The sequence below is a fragment of the Heloderma suspectum genome, chromosome 3 (genome assembly GCF_057233095.1).
Source record: "Heloderma suspectum isolate Gila_16-S chromosome 3, 16-S_ref, whole genome shotgun sequence".
NCBI lineage: Eukaryota > Metazoa > Chordata > Lepidosauria > Squamata > Helodermatidae > Heloderma > Heloderma suspectum.
Window position 1 is genome coordinate 327,747,178 of NC_139460.1, and position 22,136 is coordinate 327,769,313.

Consider the following 22,136-nt stretch of genomic DNA (forward strand, 5'->3'; position numbering starts at 1 on the left):
CCATTCCTCCCGAGTCCCTCCACCCCATTGCTCCCATCCCCCGAAGCCGGCTGGTTAACAGTCAAAGGACAATGGCCAGGGGGCTTGTGAAGCCTTCCCTGAACGTCTGACTGGCCCGGAGCCCGGGGGGCGCAGCGTGCTGGGCTAACCGTGCGCAAAAATCAGGCGCGATGGCGGCCGGCCTGCTTGGGCTCAAGCTGCGGGGGAGCCACCCTTTGCCTGCTTGCAGTGGGGGATTCTGATCCGTTTCCAAAGTCATGCAGCTCCCACGGGATAACCTTGCTCGGAAGCAGCAGCGCTCCCTGCTCGGGAGGAGGGGACGCCGCCGCTGCGTTGCAGCCCTGCCCCCGGACAGCTCTCTCGCTTGCTATCCAGAGGTATCTACAGGCCGGGCAAACAGCCAGAGCCTCGCAGGCTCCTCTCCACGGGCTGACCCACTGCAGACCTGCGCCCCTCCTAAATCTCATCCCCCAAGTCAGCGACAACTGACAAGGTGGTGCTGGCAGCTGGGGGAGGGGGGAGGCTGCACATACCGAAGGCGCAGCTTCAGCCATCTGGCAAGTGAATTGCTGTCGGCACCTGGCAGCGTCAGGCTGCTCTAACACAGCCACCTGGGTAGGAGAGAGTTTGGGCTCCGGGCAAAACCCTTTTTAGCCTCCAGTTCGTAAACTTGAGACCAGGGATGGGGAAACTCAGGCCTGGAGGCCAAATCCAGCGCTCCCAGTCTGCCCCCTGGAGTTCCCCAGAAGGCCATGCCGCCTTCTCCTGACTCCTTCCCCCCAGTCTCCCATGGTTTCGTTTCCCAGCTTTGAGCAGTTCCCCCCTTCTAAGCAGCTGAGATGGCTCTGCTAAGCTTTAGTTGCCAGCAGTGGGAGCTTGAAGCCAAAACAGGCTGGTATGTTTTGTATTTTGGCCCCACCCTCTGGCCTTGGTCCCACCCACCACTGGAATGCAGCCCCTGAGAACTTCGCCAAAGTTGCATCTGGCCTTCAGGCTGAAAGAGGTTCCGCACCCCTGCTTGAGACAGTGCAAAACACACAATGCACAGCTTGGGTGGGAGTCTTCACTGCACGTGCTTCAGGGGTTGAAATCTGGCACGTGTCAGGCCTCTCCTGCAAGCTGGTCTGATAGGAAAAGGCCCGGGGTGCCTTGAGACTCAGTTCAGAGGACTGAACCTCCATCACAGGGCAATGCAGGCAAGATTTCATTTCTAAACAGACAGGTGTGGCCGGGCTCAAGACAGCTTGGAAACCACCTTCCTTGGTTGCAATCCTAAACATCATTCCTAGGGCAGTTTTCCCCAATCTGGTGCCCTCCAGATGAGTTGGACTACAACTTCCATCATCCCCAGACAGCAGCCTAGGGAGTATGCCTCATTGAATGCAGTGGGACTTAGTTATGAGTGAAGAGGCAAAGGATTGTGTTGTTTTTGCTACAACACACTTCATCCCCACGAACAGCAGGTGGAACGGCCAACCTGGGTCTGGACTGCAACAATTCAGACTGCAGGTGGGGGCTCATATGATGGAATGCTCCTCCATACAGAACAAAGGAGTAATATAGTTCCTTGTGCTTAGAAAGCTAGCATGTCTAGGAGAAGGGTGCTAGCCCATCTCCCATCCTGACATGCTACTTTCTATATGCAGATAACAGCTTTTTTCTCCCTCTCTCCAGAATGAAGCCTTCTCCTAGCCAAACTGAAATCTGAAGCAGTCCAGCGCAGACATTGGCTCAAATCCTAAGCTAAATTAACTGAAGGAAAAGCGCAGATAGTGTCCTGTCCCCTGCCCCCCCACAGCAGCCCCCCATGCCCCGTGTCTCATTGCCCCTCCCTCAAATCCAACAGATTCTGTAAATGAAAACGTGTTGGTGGGAAACCTTGAACTTGGAGAAGCCACCTGAAGATCCCCCACCCCAATTCGTTTCTGCTCTGGGGCTCCTGGGTGAGATTGTTTTGTTGTACAGCCCCTGGCACCCTGCAGGCATTCAGGAAATTCCTTCTCTGGACTGAGAATCCACCCTAAATCAGTCTCTTGAGCCAACCCAGCTAGTGGATCCTTGACGTGATCCAGACACCTGTTGTGGTGCACAGAGGCTCCGACGATGCAAACACAGCCCCAGCCCACCCCCAGCCCTGGGGACTCTGTGCATGCTAAGTGCACACAGCTGGAGCCTCAGGTTTGTGCGCAGAGGCAATGCCTTTCCCTTTCAATTCCCGGTAGTTTTGCTTCACTCAATGGGCTAAAATTTCTTTATTATATGGCCATCTCTCGCTTCCTCCAGGCCCAGCACTCTAGCGACGTTCTCTACTGATGTAAGTCTGAGGCTGCACCTCTCGTAGGCCTTGAGCCTGAGCAGCCCTCTTGCTTCAGGATCTCTTCATAGGAAGGGGGTGGTCCCCTCCCCACCACCATGTTGAAGCTGGAATCAGAAGAGCCCCACTCAGGGTTCTGGAGGTGGGCATGAATTTGGGGCAGTTTCCACAGGGCAGCGTCACTCTCTGGGAAGACAAGAAAGACATTTCCAAGGTAATTTTAGAAAGCAACCTATGAAACACTGGAAGCTCCCTTATTATGACAGATGATACACTTTGTCCAGTGTCCCCATATTGTCTACTGACTGGCAATGGCTCTCCAGAGCCTCAGGTCTTTCTCATCACCTGCTACCTGAGATCTTGTTAACTAGAACCTGGGTCCTTCTCCATGCAAAGCCCTGAGCAACAGTCCCTCCCGATAGGTTAAGCCAAATGTGGCAGGATACAGGCAGGGTAGAATGTGCCTTGGCCTGCTATCTTAAACTGAACGAGATCATCCAAAATTGGGATCAAGCTTGATAAAGTTAGCTGTTCATCTTTGACATTCCTTATGAAGACAGTTCCCTGAACAATAACGATGCTTAGCATTTATACAAAGGGGGGGGGGGGCTGGTTTGCCTGTGGGCTTTCCAGGGAAATCCGTTTGGCCACTGAGGGTAGCAGAATGCTGGTTTTGCTAGATGGCATCTGCTCTCTTCCAACCAAAACCATTTCACCTACGTTCTCTCTGCAGTCCTCGCAAGTGGCCCACATGGATGGCCATTGCCTGATGATGGCATTACGGAGTGGCGCCATGCAGATGTGAAGCAACTAAGCTATCAATACAGAGGGAGGCTTCAGAAGAACATAACAAGAGCCATCCCGGTTGAGGCCAAGGGTCCATCCATTCCAGCATTCTGTTCACACAGTGGCCAACCAGCTGTCGACCAGGAACCCACCAGCAGAGCATGAGCGCAACAGCACCCTCCCACCCATGTTTTCCTCGCAACTGGTGTGCATAGGCTCGCTGCCTCCAGTACTGGAGGGAGCACATAGCCATCAAAACTAGTAGCCACTGATAGCCTTTTCCTCCAGGAATTTGTCCAACCCTCTTTTAAAGCCATCCAAATTGGTGGCCATTGCTACACCCTGTGGAAGGGAATTCCATAGGTTTAACTATGTGCTGTGCTGTGTGAAGAAGTCCTTCCTTTTATCTGTCCTGAATCTCCAACCAATCAGCTTCCTCAGAGGACCCTCTTGGGTTCTGGTACTATGAGAAAGGGAGAAAAATGCCTCCCTATCCACTTTCTCCACACCATGAGTAAATTTGTACACTTCTACCATGTCTCTCCGTTCTTGCCTTTTTTCTAAGCAGCCCCAGACCTTGTAGCCTTTCCATCTAGGGGAGTTACTCCAGCCCCTTGATCATTTTAGTGGCCTTTTTCTGCACCTTTTCCAACTCTACAATATCCTTTGTGTGTGTGTGTGGTGCCCAGAACTGTGGGAACCAGAACTCCCTTCATCTTTTCACATACAGTCCTCAATCCTTCCCAAAGAAGACAATTCTTCACACACCCACTGGAGTACGGGGGGTGGTACTAAGAATAGGGGAGGGGTAGTTCATAGAGTGCCAGGCCTGGACTAGGAAGCCCTGGGTTCAAATTCATGTTCCAGTGTTATCAAGTGATGTGCACTCCATGTTTGAATTAGCATTTGGCAGTGCTGATTTATACAGCCAAACAGATGCTAGCAATGCCAGATTGCCTTGTCACAGAGATGTTCCTTTTTGGCAAATCTCTTATCCCTGTCTCCTTTGTGTGCAGAGTAAGTATTCATTACTTCATTTAGGATTTTTCATCAAGTCTTCTGATTGAGCCAAGATGAGATGCAGCTGCTCTCCCTGCACCTAGATTGGAAACTCACCATAGATGGAATCAGCATCACTGAGAGTGAAGACGGCGAGTGTGCGCGGCATGGAGGGAAAGAGCCTCCGCCTTTTGAGCCAGCACTGGAGACAGCAGACAATCGTGCCGGAGAGGATCGTGACAAGGATGAGTGACACACAGAACCTGAAGAAGAGAAATGTCCATAAACCTAGGGATGTACGAAAGTCACTTACCTTTTCGACGAGGCGATTCGCGGTGCGGGGGCGCCTCCCCCCAAAATCCTTCTCTGGCCGGCTTCGCTCCATGGAGATTCCGCAGAGCCGCTGGCCAGGGCTGCGTGCAGGCGGAAATCCAGCTGCTGGGCAACTTCCTTCCGGAAAGGGGGGGGGGAACGGCGTATGCAAATGGCAGCTACGGCAGCCGCCATTTGCATTCCCTATTTTTTGCTGATTTATCTTACGTAAATATTTACGTAAGATAAAACAGCGAAAAAAAGGGGAACACAAATAGCGTAGTGGGCGCTATTTGCATTCCTTTATTTTTCACTGTTCTAGCCTACATAAATATTTACGTAAGTTGGAACGGCGAAAAATAACGGAATGCAACTAGCGCCCACTACGCTATTTGTGTTCCCTTTTTTTTTGCCATTTTATCTTACGTAAATATTTACGTAAGATAAATAAGTGAAAAATAGGGAACGCAAATGGCGGCCGCTGTAGCCGCCGCCATTTGCGTACACCATGTTTTGTTTTTATTGGCTTGCTGTGATAGACTATGTAAATATTTACGTAGCCTATCTCGGCAAAGACCAGGATGACAATGGCGGCCGCAGCAGCCGGTCGAAAGACCAGCCGCCGCCGCCAGACCCGCTGCCATCTGGTAAATCCGCCCCAGGTAAGCCTCGTCCCGGGAGGAATCCACGGGGGGGGGGGGGGTCAGGCTGTTTCACCAAGGATTTCGGGGGGCCGAATGCCAGTACATTCAGCCTCACTGAAATCCATGGCAGAATTCTCCGCCATCCCTACATAAACCTAAACACCACCCGGCAAAGGCAGAGTCTCCAGGAGAGGACCTGGTGGTCATGAAGAGGAGGGCAAGTTGTGATGCAGCTGGTGGACTGACAGGACACATGGCTGCTTTTGGTGAAGCTTACGGAGGAGGACGCGCTCCGGCAGAAGTTACTTTACATTTTGGGGTGGGGGATCCAAAAGCTACTGTCACATAATACTTTTGATGAGGTCCAATTAAAACAGGGGATGACTGAACCTCTTTCATCTCAAGGGATGAATTCCATTTCAGAGAAGCTCTTGGGGCCACAGTCCATTGGTGGGCAGGGCCAAAAAACCAAAAAATACCAGCATCTTTTAGCTCCAAGCTCTTACTGCCAGGAACTAAACGTAAGGAGAGCCACTGCAACCATTTAGAGTTGGTGGGGGAAACTCTGCAAACACTAGGAAACCATCAAACAATCAGTAGTTGGGGGAAAGTGGAAGGGGAGTCTCCATGACAACGGAAGGAGAAGCGAATGGTGGCTTACCCGGATTTTTCAAGGAACTGGCTTTGGTCTGTGCAGGGCTCCATGAACGAGTGCACCGCATCATTCTAAGTCACTTCACAGGAGCATACTTCTGGGTGGGGTGGGGTGGGGAGTTGGAGTGAATGTCATCAGACTGGCAGGGGAGGGGTCTCTCTCAATAAGAGAGACTCCCCCCCACACTCCCCCGTCCAGGCTCTACCCCCTGTCTCATTCCCCTGAAGCTCCCGTAATGCGATGGAGCCAAGCTTCACATTAATTACTTCCTTACAGCAACAAAGCAAACAGTAAAGAAACGCAGCATCAATATTTAGGAAACAACCCTCATTCACCACAATGGCAGTTACTTCTGAGGAGACACCTGCTTCCCCAACCTATGCTTGATTCCACCTATTTTTTTTTATGTCTTTCCCTTTAAAACTATATTATCAGGCACTACCCCGTATCTCACTATCACACTATTGTGCAATAGCGAGAAAATTGTGAGATAGCGAGTTAGGGAGTATAGGAATTGCTGGCAAATGCGAGATAGTGAGATGGGAGGTGTAGGTACTGCCAGGAAAAGTGCTATTTCGCTTTAATTCTTTACTTAAAAAAAAAAAAGTTAGAGGCTGCTCAAAGCACACCTTCATTTTGTGGGGATGGCTACCAGAGTTTAGTGGTTGGCAAGGTGAAATAAATGCCAAGAGGTAGCTCAGAACTCTGATGGCCAGCTGCAAAATGGCGGAAACACTGGGAAAACACAGGCAGGGAAAACATAGGGGAAACACCCCTTGACTGGGTCAGTGAGGTCACAGCCAGGTGAAAGACATACCCCGGGCAGGGAAATCATGCCGGAGAATATGCGGAGGGTGATGCATACCACAACGGAAGCACAGGCAAGCTGAATTAGGCAAAACAATCGGACTAAAAGTAGTCTCAGAAGAACCGTTTTTTTGGTGCAAAACTCCGGGGTGGCTGCGAGATGGCCACGATGTCATGTGCCCCGAACGACCTCTCAGTAAATTGCTTGTGAAGAAGCCCCCTGGGTAGGGCAGGGGAAGAGGGTGTGGTCATCAGGGCCCACACTCCATCGGGGGCCCAGTGACCCAAGAGCCCCCTGGCCTGCTTCTGTTCTGCACCCTTGTGGCCTGCTTGTTCCCCTGCCTCTTGCTCTGGCCCAGACCACAGTGGTGGTGAGATGGAGATGCAGGAGACGCGGCGGCCGGCTTGCTCACTGACTGGCAAGCTAGCAAGCAAGGGGTGGCAATGGCGGGAGAGAGGAGCAGGGGCAGCTGGTGACGAGGGCGGTGGGAAGGCGGAGGGAGGGGGCCACTGGGAGTGTCTTGGCCAAGGGCCCTGAAAAGCCTGAACCCGACACTGGTGGCCAACTGGGGAGCTCCAGAGGGCTGGATTGGGACCCCAGGATTTGACCCCTGGTCCCGGAGGTCTGCACTCTGGAATTAAGACATCACAAAGTTGTGGGTGCCATCTTAGTGGGTCCTAACAATGAACTGGATTCTCATCCATGAATGCTTCGGCATTAAAAAACGTGTTAGTCTTGACAGCGCTGCAAGACCCATTGTTGTTTCTGCTGCAGCCAGCTGGCACAGTGACCCAGGCTGGATGTTCAGTAAAACAACCACAGCAGGAGGAAGCTGATGGTGAAGCCCCTAGATCTCCTGTCTGGAGAGTAGGAGAAGTATGCAGACAGAGTCCGGGGACCTCTCCTGCCAGGTGCAAAACAGATTTCAGGTTGCACCCAGGCTGTTTGGACAGAGGACGAGAAATGGCAGTGCTCCCTTTGAAAATATGAATGCAGCTAAAGCTGGTCATGAAAGATTCCACCTGCTTTGTTAAGGCAGACCAGAAAAGAACCATCAGCTTTCGCCATAGCATTGGTAAGTGTGTCCAACTAGCAAGGAAAGAATTCTGTTTCTCTATCTCCAAAGCCCACCCTTCATTAGTGCTGTCTCCAAAGCAGATTTGGTACTCACCAGATGTACCAGCCACTGAAGCTCTGCTCTTCATAACCAACGCAGCTGAAAATTAAAACAGTAGCAGTGCACTGAAAGGAGTTCTCTGGGTTTTCTCGGTAGGGGTGCAAGCTCTTTGGACTCGAATTTGCCCAGAACCCACCCCTTTCAGAAATGTGCTGCTGTGTCATATGATTCTGAAGGCTTAACATTCATCAACTGGCAGAAAAGTTGAACATGGACTAAAACTGGCCCCCATATTCAATGGGTAACACCCCACCCTCAGTTGTTCCACTGACATAAAATCTAGAACTTTTTAACGACCTGATCCCAAGAGAAAAGTCATGAGATGCAGAATTGGCTCACCTCTCCACAGGGTCACATTCTAGTGCTGAACTTGCTGGCTGAAAGGTACACAGAGAATGAAGAGTCAAGGCGAGAGGAAGCACCCTCTCTCCTAGTTCGGGGGGGGGGGGACGTCTGGGAAAGGGGGAGCAGATTCTGCTCTCCAGGGTCACAGCTCCTCATTTCACACTGTTGGCAACAAGGAAGATCCAGCAAGGAGAACCTCACAATTGTGTGGCAAAGACCTGTGCATAGGGAGGAGGCCTGTGTGGAGGAGACCTGTTCACATGGACTTGGCTTTTGCACAGAAAGAGGCTTGTACTACCATCCCCCTGCCCCCCCTCTCCAGTCCACCTGGTGGCTGGTGCTCCTGGCATGTGGAATCAGCTGAAAATTGCCAATGCATTTTGCCTGAAGGTAACTGTGGGGTGAATTTTGGAGAACCCTATTCTGGCAAAGCATAGACAGGGGGAGCATTGAAGGAAGTTAGAAGAAGTCTGATAAGATGAGCCAAATGTCTTGGGCTCCCTCCAAAACTTCACCAGGCTTTTCCCCTGATGCCTCTGTACCTTCTTCTGTTCCACCTGCTTACGACACGTGCTGTGCTTGCATGCCAGACTGTTTCAGTCTGCAGAATCAAACATGTTCTCATGTTCACTCTATGGGTACTGTATTTACTATTATTTTATGTACTGCATTTTCATCCAGATTTACAGACAATTATCATCTCCCAAAGTGGCTGGTTAACTTATGGAATTCACTGCCAGAAGATCTAGTGTTCGCCTCAGGCTTAGATGTCTGATTATTAGACACATCCATCAACTGTCACCTAGCTGACCAGATGTTCCAGCAGGTTGCAGAGAAAAGAAGAGAAGGGAAGGGAAGAAGCAGGGCTATGCCATCAGTTCTGGGACAGACCAGCTGCCTTTGGCCCATCCACAGCTACCCCCCAGCAGCAGCCTTTCCAGCTGGGCCCTTGTAAGAACTGCAACTGGGGGCCACTTTATTGTTCTTTCCCCCAAGTTGTCTAGATACAGTTTTAACCCTGCTGACTATTTTATGCAGCATTTATGATGCTGTGGCTTTTCATTTATGTTTTTTTAAAACACACACACACACACACACACACAACACCATTCCTTTTGGTAAACCAGCCTCAGAATATGATTGATGGGTAATATAAAAATACTTACAATGAACCAAGAGACAAACATTACCCAGGCAAGGACTGTTGTGGCCAGCCCTCTCTGTCCAGGAAGGGTCACAGGTGGTGAATGGCCTTGCCTCCAGTGAGAATACTGGATCGAACAGAACTCTTAGGGCGCAATCCTATCAATATAGGCGTCTGTCTCCAAACTCGGAGGTGACCGCCTATCCAAAGCAAGGCAGGAGAGCACGGGTGGGGGGGGATCGTTCCCTCTGCGCCTCTCCTGCCCTGCTATTTTCTGCTAGACAGCTGTTTTTGGCTGTCTAGCCGCAGGGGGGCCGACCGGGAGAGGAGGCTGCTGTACGACACATGGGATGTGTCATACACGCAGCTCCTCTCTCCCCGCCCCGGAATGCCCCCAGCCCCACCCCTTCTCAGTCGCTCCACACTCCTCTTCTGAGCACGAAGGACAGGCTTCTTCACTCTGCCTAGGAGGCAGCACAGGTGTGGGGGGAGGACAGTTTTCCAGGAACCGACCTCGGAGTGCGGGCTCTGAGGTCGATTCCCGGAAAACAGCATATCCTATGGCCCTCTAGACAGTGTCTAGTGGGCCATAGGATTGCTCCCTCAGGTGCAAACCTGGCCCTTAAGGGCAGGGGTGTTGAACCTCAGGGCCTTGGGACAAATCCAGCCCAGCTGAGGTCCCAGTCCAGTCCTCTGGGGTTCCCCAGATGGCCCCACCCTCTTTCTTCTGAGGTTTTCATATCTCCCTGCCTTGTGCATGGTTTTTTGCCCATTCTAAGATGCTGAGAAGCCTCTCCTGAGGCTTTGTTCCTGGCAGGAAGAGCTTTCACCTACAATATTGGCCCCTCTACTTTTGCCTTCAGTTCTGCCCACCAAGAGCTCCTCCTCAACATTTGTATTAATGACTTGGAGGAGGAGGTGCAGGGAACGCTGATCAAATTTGCAGATGACACAAAATTGGGCGGGATAGCTAATACCCTGGAAGACAGAAACAAAATTCAAAGCGATCTTGATAGACTGGAGCGCTGGGCAGAAAACAACAGGATGACATTTAATAGAGTCGATGGTTTTATAGGCCCCTTCCAGCCCTCCTATTCTATGATTCTATGCCCCCCTCGGCATTCAGCCCCCAAGAGCTCCCCTGAAACTGAATTGGGCCCTTGGGCTGAAAGGGGTTCAACACCCCCTGCGTTAGGGGAAATGCAGCCCCAGACACTACAGGTTGAATGCCACCTCCCTGGTCAGACAAGCCACCTGCACCTCTTGCCTATGTTAGCTAAATGGAACCTGCAGGCACAGAGGCAGTCTGTCTCCAAAAAACAGGTGTTGGGTAGAAGGAACAGTGGGAAGGCCATTAACGTGTCTTGCTTGTGAGTATCCAGAGTCAGTACAGGGCTGCTGCACGCTGAAACACTTTTCCAGATCATTGTGATCTTGTAGATCATTGCTTCTAGGTCATCTGTAGCAGCCTTTTCAAATGAGGAAGCATGCCTCTCAGTTACCAGTTCCTGGGGAACACAAGGTGAAGGGTGCTGTTGCACCCATGTCCTACTTGTGGGCTTCCCAACGGCAGCTGGCTGGCCACTGTGCAAACAGAATGCTGGACTAGATGGGCCTTTGGTGTAATCCAAAGATCTTCTGATGTTCTTCCTATGACAGGCAGGGGACAACAGCTGAGAGCCATGGAGCAGGGATGAGCTTTGCAAAGAGCACAGGCCTTAGGACATGAATCCCAACACAGAGTCCCACAGAACAGCTACCACGCTTGTCCAATCCAGACTGTGGAATATGTGTGTGCGTGTGTGCACGCGCACATGTATGCATGTGTCCTCAACAACCATCCACAACACTTCATAAGATGTACAAAGTAGACTCCTTCATAAAAAAACAAAAACAACATAGAAACCTCACAGAACACAAAGAGGTTCGCCCCTCGAAGGGCAAAGACCCCTTTGAGAGAGATAACACTCCCCTCCCCACAAAATGTATTTCCTTATTTGGAATTGGTGCAACCTTACTAGTGCAACCTAAAAGGAAATTTGCCATTTTCTATTTTCAGTTTTTGCCAGTATAAATTATGTGGAAGTGTATAAATAGCACATATGGAACTGAACTGATGGTGCAGCCTGAAATGATGTACAAGGGGGATTTTTCACAGTTCTGTCTGTCGCCATTAAAGCTCTTACTTTATACACCATTAGCAGGTTTGTCCTCCCCAAGGTGAGTTATCAATTTCACAGCACATATTCATTATTTCCTACCATCAGCCTTTGTGTTACATTTGTGAGGGACAAAGTTAATGATGGTTGGGTTTCTCAATACAGTGGTGGTATGCTGGCAAAAATTGGTTATGTAGAACAAGATGAGAGTAGGGGATTGTGTCTGAGAAACAGGAGAGTTTTGGGTGGGCAGGTGTGTGTGTGTGTGTGGGGGGGGTGATCTGAAGCACATTTAACGTAGCTTGAAAGACACACACAAAATCGAATTATATTTTCTTGATTGGAATTTCCCCATTCATGGATGCAAGGGATTTAGGGCATCTCTACACGAGGCTTTTATTGTGCACTTGTGACTGGGGACTCATGGAAGTTTGCAGTTCCTTTACACGACGTTGTCAACCTCCAGGGCCTCTCCCATGCTTTATAACCTTTATCCCATTTTTTTTTAAAGATTGGGGAAAGTGGCATTTTTTCTAGAAGCGCAACAACAGGTGCGTGTAATTGCACAATTCCGCTATATCACAGCACCATTTAGTGGCTGTATAATGAAACGTATAGAACTTGCAGAGAATGGAAATCCCCCCCCCCGCAAAAAAAGCACATGTAAGCATGTGTAAAGGAGCGATCTGAATCCCACAAAGAATTTGGAAGCACAAGACCCAGTAAAGGTTCAGGATAAAACCCTGGTGTAGAGAAGCCCTCTATGTCAGTACAAACAACATTACCAAATAGTGTTTCACCTTTCCTTAGACTTCATGTACAGGATCAGACCTTTTTATCTTCAGCTGGACACTGACTTTCTCCAGTATCCAAAGCCCAAGGTGGGGTTAGGCTTATGTTTCTCTAAGAGCCCCTCCCCAAACACTTGGCAAACTGTTTTTGACACTGAGACAACTTTAAAAAAACAATTTTTAGTATGGCATACAGATGGACAGATCAGCCTTTTTCCAGTTTGTATGAGTTTCACATGCATTCATTCATAGGTCTGCTCTATCCCATTTTTGTATTAATCTATGAATTTTTAATGCATGAAAATTCACATTATTTTTGCACTTATTTTCCCCCACAAAATACACAATCTTGTAAGCATTTTACCCTAAACTATGGATTTTTGTATACATTTTACCCTAAAAATATCTATTTTTGTATCCATTGCAATCACTTTTAATTGGTTCTGTAAGCTGCCTTGTGTGTCATTTTTTGGTAGAAAGGTGAGGTACAAATAAATACGTGAATAAATCTAAAGTGTGTATTTTTATAGGCATTTTGAGCTAAGAACTGCATCTCAAAAGTGTGAAAACCAAAGGATAACTGTTCTGATTCTGTGTTTTTGTCTAAGAAGTGTGAATCAAGTCAGTTTGCTTAAAAATGCAGACCAAATGAAATCCTCTAGCAATGCCCTAGTGTGACATGGGTGTGTGTGCTTGGGGAAAATAATTGCAAAAAATAATTACACCTCTGCAATCCAGCCCCAGCACTGAAAATCCACTCAGAACTAAGGCCCAAACTACACTGAAAGGGGAGATACCTGGGCACTGCTAACCAACATCTCCTTCAGAGCATGTAGTTAAAAAGATACAAGACATGTTCCTCTCTCCTCTCCAGCTCTGCTTCATTGTCTGCCATTTGCAACCAGATCTCTTTGATTATCGACATTACTGTCCAATTTAAGAGATGCCAACAAAGCAAGCAACACAAGTCAGACATATGTGTGCACCTGAAATATGACATTACCTACCTGGAAAAATCCTAAGCAGAGTCCTCCAATTTGCAAGATAAGCAAGGAGAACAGGCCTGGTTGAAAGTTCCACATTTTTAGCAAGGGAAAGCTTCTCCGGTCTCAGTTCCCAGCCTGTGATTCTCCCGCTGTTGATCAGAAAAGTGTTCCAGCTCCTGGAAAATAAATAAATAAATAAATAAATAAATAAATAAATAAATAAAGTAAGTCTTGGGATGTGGAGGAAGTACATCAGGCAATGGATCCATGTGACTTAGGAGTTACAGCTGGCCTCACATGCTTTCACGCAAAGGGCAATCTGGAGCTAAGCTGGTGGAATCTTATGAAGGTCAGCTTCTTGCAAATTGGAAATGTCTTCTTGTTACAAATGTGAATCCCTGAATCCAAAGATGTGCATGCATGGGGAAATTCCAGTCAAGCAAATATAGATTCAAATTATTACAAGAAAATTCCAGCATCGCAAAAGTGTGCTTTGGCATTCCACACACACACATTTTATCTGGTTCTGTATTTTCCCTTCCAATCACCATCCCTTGCCTCTCCCCACTTGTTTTACATATATTATTACTAGATTTTTTCCATGAGTACAAGCAGCCGAGTTGCAAAACCATCATTAACTCTGTTTCTTGCACATTTGACACAAATGGTGTCACATCCCCTCCATTTCAGGTTAAACAGTAAGCTGCCATTGCTTCCTCTGGCCAATGATTGACCAAGATGAAAGACGATGCCTCAAAAATATTGTTTGTTCGCTCATGCTTGAGGGCCCGAGTAGACCCCAGCTTGTGCCTTCTCTTGGCCTGAATCCCACCCTCTTAAAAACTGAGTGGTTTCTAGCTTTGTACTACCTTTGCACCACTTGTCACATGCATCTTCATCACTTACTGTCTGCAACATCATAGAATCATAGAATAGTAGGGCTGGAAGGGGCCTATAAGACCATCGAGTCCAACCCCCTGCTCAGTGCAGGAGTCCAAGTCAAAAGAGGAAGACTTACTCAGGTGAAGCAGCCATCAAAGGTTAAAGCTCGCAAATCTAATTTTCATATCGCCTTAATCACCTCAAACACTATGCATGTCAAAGGAAGATGACATTTTTATGTTCTTATGGTTAAACTATGGAATTCGCTACCACAGGATGTAGTAATGGCCACCAAGTTGGATGGCGTTAAGGGGGTTGGACAAATTCCTGGAGGAAAAGGTTTCCAGTGGCTACTAGTCCTGATGGCTATGTGTTACCTCCAGTACCTGAGACAGTGAGCCTGTGTACACCAGTTGCTGGGGAACATGGGTGGGAGGGTGCTGTTGCGCTCATGCCCTGCTTGTGGGTTCCCAGTTCTCAGCTGGTTGGCCACTGTGTGACCAGAATGCTGGACTAGATGGACCCTGGGTCTGATCCAGCAGGGCTGTTCCGATGTCCTGATGTTCTTAAGATGGTCCTTAAGTTGTCTGTGTCTGGAGGTGCTAGAATCTGTGGGTGGCTGCCCCCTGCGGTGCACCACTGAGCTGCAGGTAGCTGCCTTCTCAGTGAAGTGCCTGCGTGTGCTGGACTGACTCCTCCCGCCCACCCAAGCTGGCTGCTTCTGCTCATAATAATGCTAGAAAGTTCTGTGAACTTCCATATTCACAGGTCTCTGTGCTGCAAGCCAGATTTTAGGGAGAGCTTGCTGTTCCTGTCCCCTGAACATACACCTCTGGGAGATGGCTGTACTTAGAGATGAGGGAAAGGTATTCTGCATACACTCAGAGGCACTTTCCTCTTGAGCTGACCTGAAAGTGTTGACAGTGAATTCAGTCTACAACACGAGTGTGCAAGCAGGGGCCCCGTCGGCAGCACTATGTCAAAGGCCCACTGGAGTCTGGCACCGGCCCTGGGTGCACCATGTACAACATTCAGAAATAAAAATGGAGCACAGGACTCCTAGTGGATCAGTTCCACTTCAGAACATCCAGGTAATCTAGAACTCCAAATCTGGGGATGGATTCACATGAGGTCATCTTTGGAAGCATCTCTAATTATATCCCTAAAGGAGGAATATGTCCAGTGATGGGAGGGAGGGAGGCAACAAGGCCAAGAACAACAGCACCTGCAAAAGATGGAGGGGGGGGGTCAATTTATCTGGGGACCAGACAATGATCTGGGCCTGCAGGTACTGTGTGTGCCTTACAAGCTACATTTTTGCTCTGCATCGATCACACAAAGTTCCAAATTGCAACCTCGGCTTTTCTTTATAAATTAATAACAGCACAAACCTGAGCATGTGGAGTGGGAAGATCTCATTACCGCAACCACTTCTGCCTTTGGAAAAGGCTGTCCATCATGAACTAATTCCAGATTGCTTCTCTTTTCTGTAATTATTTCGCCCCAAGCATCCTTCCGGTCCTTCCACAAGATATTGCTATCTGGAATGCCAGTGCAGAGCTCTCCAAATTACTTCAATTAAAGGTGTCCCATGTATCATCTGTACAATGTGTGCACAGCAGGCAAAGCAAGTGCCCAGGAAATAGAAAAACAGAACTGGGTCCAGCACATAGAACAATATTTTGCAGGTTGCAATGAAAAGGAATGGATGCCTTCAGTAGGTTTGCAGTTATACGACTAGGCTCGTATTGATGGTTCTGGTAGACAAAATGGGCCACACCATCAAACTGCGGAAAACAGAAGGCCAATACGTTGCTTCTTAAAGGGTTCAACTTGTGTCCAACTTGCAGCTCGATACATCTGCATTCTCTCTTCCTCTGTGCACAGATACCCTCCCTCTCTCCAAACACTTAATTAGAAGTAATTTGGACACAATCACAATTCCTTCCCACATGTAACATTTTTTAGAACCCAGTCCAATATGCCAGGAGGTTTTCCGGTAGGGTGGCCACTTATGAATCACCAAAAAACCACTGTTATCTGGAGCTGACCCTTTTCAGCAGGCAACTCCTTGGCTGAGGGAACTGCACTGGCTGCCTATTCACTACTGAGCCAGGTTCAAGGTTTTGGTACTAGTGTACAAAGCCCTAAACAGCTTGGGACCAGAGCGCCTTCTCCCTTGCCAACCTGCCCGGTCACTGAGGTCATCAGAGGGCCTGCTCCTGGTGGTTCCACATGGACCTATGGCACAACTGGAGTCCACCCAGAGAAGAGCCTTCAGTGCGGTGGCTCCCTTCCTATGGAACTCCCTGCCTCTGGAGGACAGGCAGGTGCCAACACTGGGTAGCTTTTGGTGCATCCTGAAAACAGCTCTTTTCCAGGAAGCCTTCCTTGGTTAAACAGCCTCAATTTTATTGGCACTCTGTTTTTTTAAAGAATAATTTCAATATCATGCTTCATTCTTCTTTTTTTCTTTTGTTCATTTTATCTCTTGTCGTTCACCACTCTGGAATCTCTTTAGATGTGGAGCGGTATTCAAATATTGTAAATAAATAAATAAATATTTTAAAAAGAGGACAGATGTATAGATGCAAATTTAGAAATATTTATCATAACTTTAATAGAAATACAGCACGTCTCACCATAGTGTAGAAGACTGTGACCAAGAGACCTGCGTGTCTACCTGTGCAGTCTGCTGTCCAGGTGCTAACTGTGGATGAGCCAACATTCTTGTATTTCTTTACCTTTAAGTTGGAACTGAACTGGACAGCCCTTCAAAGACAGGACGGTCCTCTGGCAACCCTTCAAATCGAGAAATGTCCTTGGTAAAAGAGGACACATGGCCACGCTGCTTTCCTGTAAAAGCCCCACTGAAGTGAAGGGGAAATGACATGCCCATAAGCACAGGATGGAACAATTTTCAAAGTGCTCCACAGTCACTATTGTATGCTATGCTCGGCTTCGCTAGAAGATACTCTGATCTCATGACACTCACTTTGTTGGTATCTTTACACTGTGGGATGCTTATCCCGATTTTCATTGTGTATGTAGCTTAGTGTGCAATCCTATGCATGTTTAGACAAGAAGAAGTCCTATAACCGCCAGCATTCCCCAGCCAGCATGGATTGCACCCTTACTGACTTCTTTCTGATTCTCTTTATACATTTTCTGGCTGGCTGGCTGGCTGGCTGGCTGGCTGGCTTGAGTTGTATTTTTAAAACAATCTTAGGTTTCAAAAAGTCTGGTGCATCCTTCTTACAGATGGATGTAAGATGAAGAATAACTGAGGCTGAAAGCGATTTGGTCATGATGCACTTTCAGATGCACTGGAGTATTTTGAAATGTTCACTGGCTCTTTCCATGGCCATTTTTATCCCCTGACCTGCCTGCTGGGCACCTTTATTCCTCCCAGGTCCAGCAACCTACTGGGCAGTGAGTGATGGAGAAGCCCTTCTAGCCATGAATGAAATAAAAGGATCCCAGGAATTTGCAACTGAGAAATACGAAACGGGGGGGGGGGGGAATCCTGAAACCACATTTTCCAGCCTAGAAGAATCATTAACAAAACATCAAAACAGATCAAACAACGACATTAAATTACATCACCAGCAACTGGGGGTGGGGGGTGGATGGGAAAGCACAGGCATGCTGGAATCACCCCCAGGGTGTGGGAGGAAGGCTTAGATGTTCCCACTCCCCCTCTCCACACCCTCATCCATTGCCATCTCTTGGGAATTTGTTGCAAATCTTACAGAAAGATTTTCTTTTAATTCTTTTTCCTGAGTCTCTTAACAGTCCTTTAAAAGGCTTGATTTATACAGGACATGGGTCACCAGTAAAGCCCTTCCCTGTGCAAGCATGATAAAAACACACATGCCTGGTCAACCATATATTGTTCCAGTTTCTGACCTGTAACAGTTCTCACTTACCTGGTTCTCACTGAGTTGGTAAACCTACGTCCAGCCACTGCAGACTGCAGACTGCAGACTTCAGATTTTAAAGTAACGTTCAGAGTTTAATCACAAACGTGATACTTGGCAATGTTTGAAACTGAGTTATTTTCTGAAATTTGGCCAAATTTCAAAAATGTCCACGATTCCTAATCTAAAGATTATTTGAGCTGCATGATGATTTAAAAGAGCTACTATATGGCAGCCATAATGGATAAACCACCCAAAACATGTTCTGATTTTGATGTCATCATTTTTTAACTCATAAGTATGAACAGTAGCATCTAAGAGCATTTCTAAACCAGGCTAAAAGTAAAATCTCGCAATTTTACTAGGGCTTTCTGCTTCTGTTTTAAATGCAGGATCATACATGCACTTCCCTTCCCCCCTTATCTGCATTTTCTATGTTGCATTATACAGCCATTAGATGGCGCTGTGATCTAGCTCCTCTAATTGCGCGACTTCCTCTTTTCACAGGAAACTCAACGTGCTGTAATTAGATAGCTCATTATCTCTGAACTTTTTAAAAATGAGATAAAGATCATTTAGCGCAGGAGATGCCCTGGAGGCTGACAATGTCATCTAAAGGGCCCGCAAACTTCCTTGAGTAACTAATCTCAATCGCAGGATAAAAGCTCTGTGTGGAGACGCCCTAAGTTGTTTTATTTTTCTTAATGTCAATATCTTGTCAATATGACGAGATGGAAGCTTGAAATGGTCCCAAATGACCGACTCTTAAAGATATTCTCCCTCAAGCAGAGGGTAAAGCCAATGGAGTAAAAACCTGTGATTTTGACTAATAGGAACATGAAAAGTAAGCAATACCAAAGAAGGTGTGAGCCTTCTTTTACGGTATATTGTTCGTTTTTCATTATTTATCTCTTGCAGAACTTCAAAGTAGCATCTACACCAGGGGTAGGTAACATGGTGTCTGTGGGTGTCAATGCGCCCTGGACACTTTCAGTGGTGCCTGCTGAGGGGGTGTGTGTGTGTGTGTGCGTGTGTGTGTGAGAGAGAGAGAGAGAGAGAGAAGGAGAGAGAGAATATGGGTGATGGCCCAGGTGAGACAGAGTGTCTGCAGTGAGAGAGAAAAAGACATGGGGGAAATGTGTTTGATGGCTGGGGGTGGGAAGAGGGAGAGAATAAATGTTTGTCTTCTGTGAAATAGTTTCTGTTGGCGCTGAAAACTGAGTTCAAAGGAGTTGTTCAGTGTGATGGGGCTCAGGCCCCACCTCTGCCTTGTATTCAGTCTTTTGAGCCAGTTACTTGTCCTTTGCCATGCCTCCCATGGCAGCCATTCTGTGCTGGTGCCCAGAACACTTTCTCAATTTGCAAAATGTACCCATGACCCAAAAAGATTGCCTGCCCTCAGTCCACACAGTTTGCTCCTGTTTCGTGCTTTATTATGAAGAAACCCATCATATCCATTCTGCACCAGTGGGCAGATCATGATGGGATGTACCCGGATTCCTAGAGACTTGTGCCACCCACCTCAGCCTCTCTTCCTTCCCTTCCTTGCCTTCTTCACTGCCCCAAACATACCTGTTGTTGTGAGCATGCACATGGGTGTTTCGTACACCTGTACGTACACGTGTTGTTTTTTAAATTAAACCAGAATTACAAAACACTCCAATTTCAGCATTTTAATTTTTGCTCTGCCTCTTACCTTCCGGGTTGGAGGTGGGGCCTGAGTATGTGTGCTATTTCAAATAGGGTGTCTCTGGTTATTCTAAAATTTCGAATCCGATGTTTGTCATCCCAAAGTCCAGTCACAAGGCTCTTGCAGTAAAGCTTTTTGGCATCAGAGACGGTGCCTGATTTTCCAAGCCACACTGAACTGCATTTCAACCAATAGGTATGCCATCCTCAGGAAAAGGAATGGCCCAAGACACAGCTCGAGTATGACTCGCCTTCCTTGACCGTGCACCAAGTCAGCATCACTGGTGGGTTGCAAGCCCTGCTCCTCTATCAAATTCTAGATTTCTCAGGGGAGAGCTCTGCTTGTGGGTTTCCTGGAGGCCACTGTAAGAAACAGGATGCTAACTCGATGGGTCCATCCTGATCTGATCCAGCCAGGCTCTTCTTAAATTCTTATGGCCCCTGGAAGGTCTAAGGAAGCAGAGATAAGCTCAGGGCTCGGCTACATCTTGCACTGACTAGAAGGTACCTGCTTTATTTATTTATTTGTTTGTTTATTTATTTTTGTTGCAGAAAGATGGGGCCCCACCAATCAGTACTCAAGCGTCTCTTCACTTTCCATTCCTTCACAAGTGCTAATTGCTTATTTACATAAAACCTTCAAGCCCTCTAATGAGTTGAGCTAATTTAGAAGTGGCACAACCAGCATCCCCAAGATCTATTAGGGGGGTTACACATTCAAATCAAGCATTAACGGGGAGGTGCTAAAATGCTGAGAAAGAAAGTGAGGGGGGGTGGCTTCTCAAGCTGCTTCTGATCATTAGAGCTCCAGCCGTGGGGGCTCCAGGCTGGCTGCCCCCTCAGGGGCTCCTTGTGCAAACAACAGTGGTTAAGTTAATTGCAACACCGACAAAAGGAAACATTCAGAACAGAAGAAACGTGGATAATTAACGTGATGGGGTTTCCGATCTTCTGCAGGGACCTATGCTGCGGAAATAATTTCTGAGAGAGAATGTCTCTCTCTCTCAACTTCTCATGACCTGAATCAGATCTTTTACAGAGCAGTTGATGGTAGGGCTTTATTTATTTATTTATTTATTTATTTATTTATTTAAAAAACCCTCCATCTCATCCACTGGGCAATTTTCAATGGGAATTTTTTGCAGCTGTGGAGGGAAGGGTTAATTCACACTCCCCACATGCTGCAACATCCTTCCCCCAGGAAAAATCTCCCCCTGCATGGGAGCTAAGCACAGGGGGAAAAAACTTTTCCCATTGGTTTGGGATGATCTGGGGCAGGGTGCAAATTAACTGAAGAATTTATTTTATTTGTGATGATTTGGATGAGAAATGAATGGCCTGGTGTTGCCTCCTGCAAAATTTAAATAGATCCTAGTTATTATTTCTAAATATGCAAATATTGATATAAAGATTTGTGTGGGCCCTGAATCTTCTTTTTTCTCATGAAATTTTATTTTATTTCATTTTGAAATAAGGTTAACAAAATAAAGGCAACAAAAAGAAGAACTTACATAATAATAAATCAAATCACTAAAGAGACAAAGGAATTAGCTAATTATAAACCTTAGTCTATAACTCATATGCTTATGGAACATGTACAACAAAACAACCTAAGTAGAAGCTCAATAGCTAATAGTAAAAATACAAGTTCTACAACATATAAAAGGAGTGTACGTAAGTGTATGTCATTTTGTGTGTACTAATCAGAAAAAATACAGGCAACTGCACTTTGTTGGAACTTCATCAAAAGTTTCACGCTGATCATAGCAAACACTCTTTTCCAACAGCACAAGAGGCGACTCTACACATGGACATCACCAGATGGTCAATATCGAAATCAGATTGATTATGTCCTTTGCAGCCAAAGATGGAGAAGCTCCATACAGTCAGTAAAAACAAGACCTGGAGCTGACTGTGGCTCAGATCATGAGCTGCTTCTTGCAAAATTTTGGCTTAAATTGAAGAACGTAGGGAAAACCACTAAACCATTCAGGTATGACCTAAATCCAACGCCGGGTTGGATGAATCACAGGTCGGAATTAAGATTGCCGGGAGAATTATCAACAACCTCAGATACGCAGATGATACCACCCTAATGGCAGAAAGTGAAGAGGATCTAAAGAGCCTCTTGTTGAGGGTGAAAGAGGAGAGTGCAAAAGCTAGTTTGAAACTCAATATTAACAAAACTAAGATCATGGCATCTGGCCCCATCACTTCCTGGCATATGGAAGGGGAAGAAATGGAAGCAGTGACAGATTTTATTTTCTTGGGCTCCAAGATTACCGCAGACGGTGACTGTAGCCATGAAATTAAAAGACGCTTGCTCCTTGGGAGGAAAGCTATGGCAAACCTAGACAGCATAGTCAGAAGCAGAGACATCACCTTGCCGATAAAGATTCGTCTAATCAAAGCTATGGTTTTCCCAGTAGTAACGTATGGCTGTGAGAGCTGGACTATAAGGAAGGCTGAGCGCCGAAGAATTGATGCTTTCGAACTGTGGTGCTGGAGAAGACTCTTACGAGTCC

General features: G+C 47.2%; 1 protein-coding gene across 1 annotated transcript in view; it reads right to left on the bottom strand.

Annotated features, from left to right (window-relative positions):
* Positions 1 to 2,226: 2,226 nt before the first annotated feature.
* TMEM207 (transmembrane protein 207) overlaps positions 2,227 to 22,136 on the bottom strand; it is a 29,491-nt gene continuing 9,581 nt past the window's right edge. The window contains exons 3-7 of the mRNA XM_084845723.1: positions 10,576 to 10,692; positions 8,035 to 8,072; positions 7,690 to 7,734; positions 4,217 to 4,362; positions 2,227 to 2,500 (exon numbers count right to left, since the gene is read on the bottom strand). Of these exons, the coding sequence (XP_084701849.1) occupies positions 2,307 to 2,500; positions 4,217 to 4,362; positions 7,690 to 7,734; positions 8,035 to 8,072; positions 10,576 to 10,692 (540 nt within the window). The 3' untranslated portion in view covers positions 2,227 to 2,306. The remainder of the gene's footprint in view (positions 2,501 to 4,216; positions 4,363 to 7,689; positions 7,735 to 8,034; positions 8,073 to 10,575; positions 10,693 to 22,136) is intronic.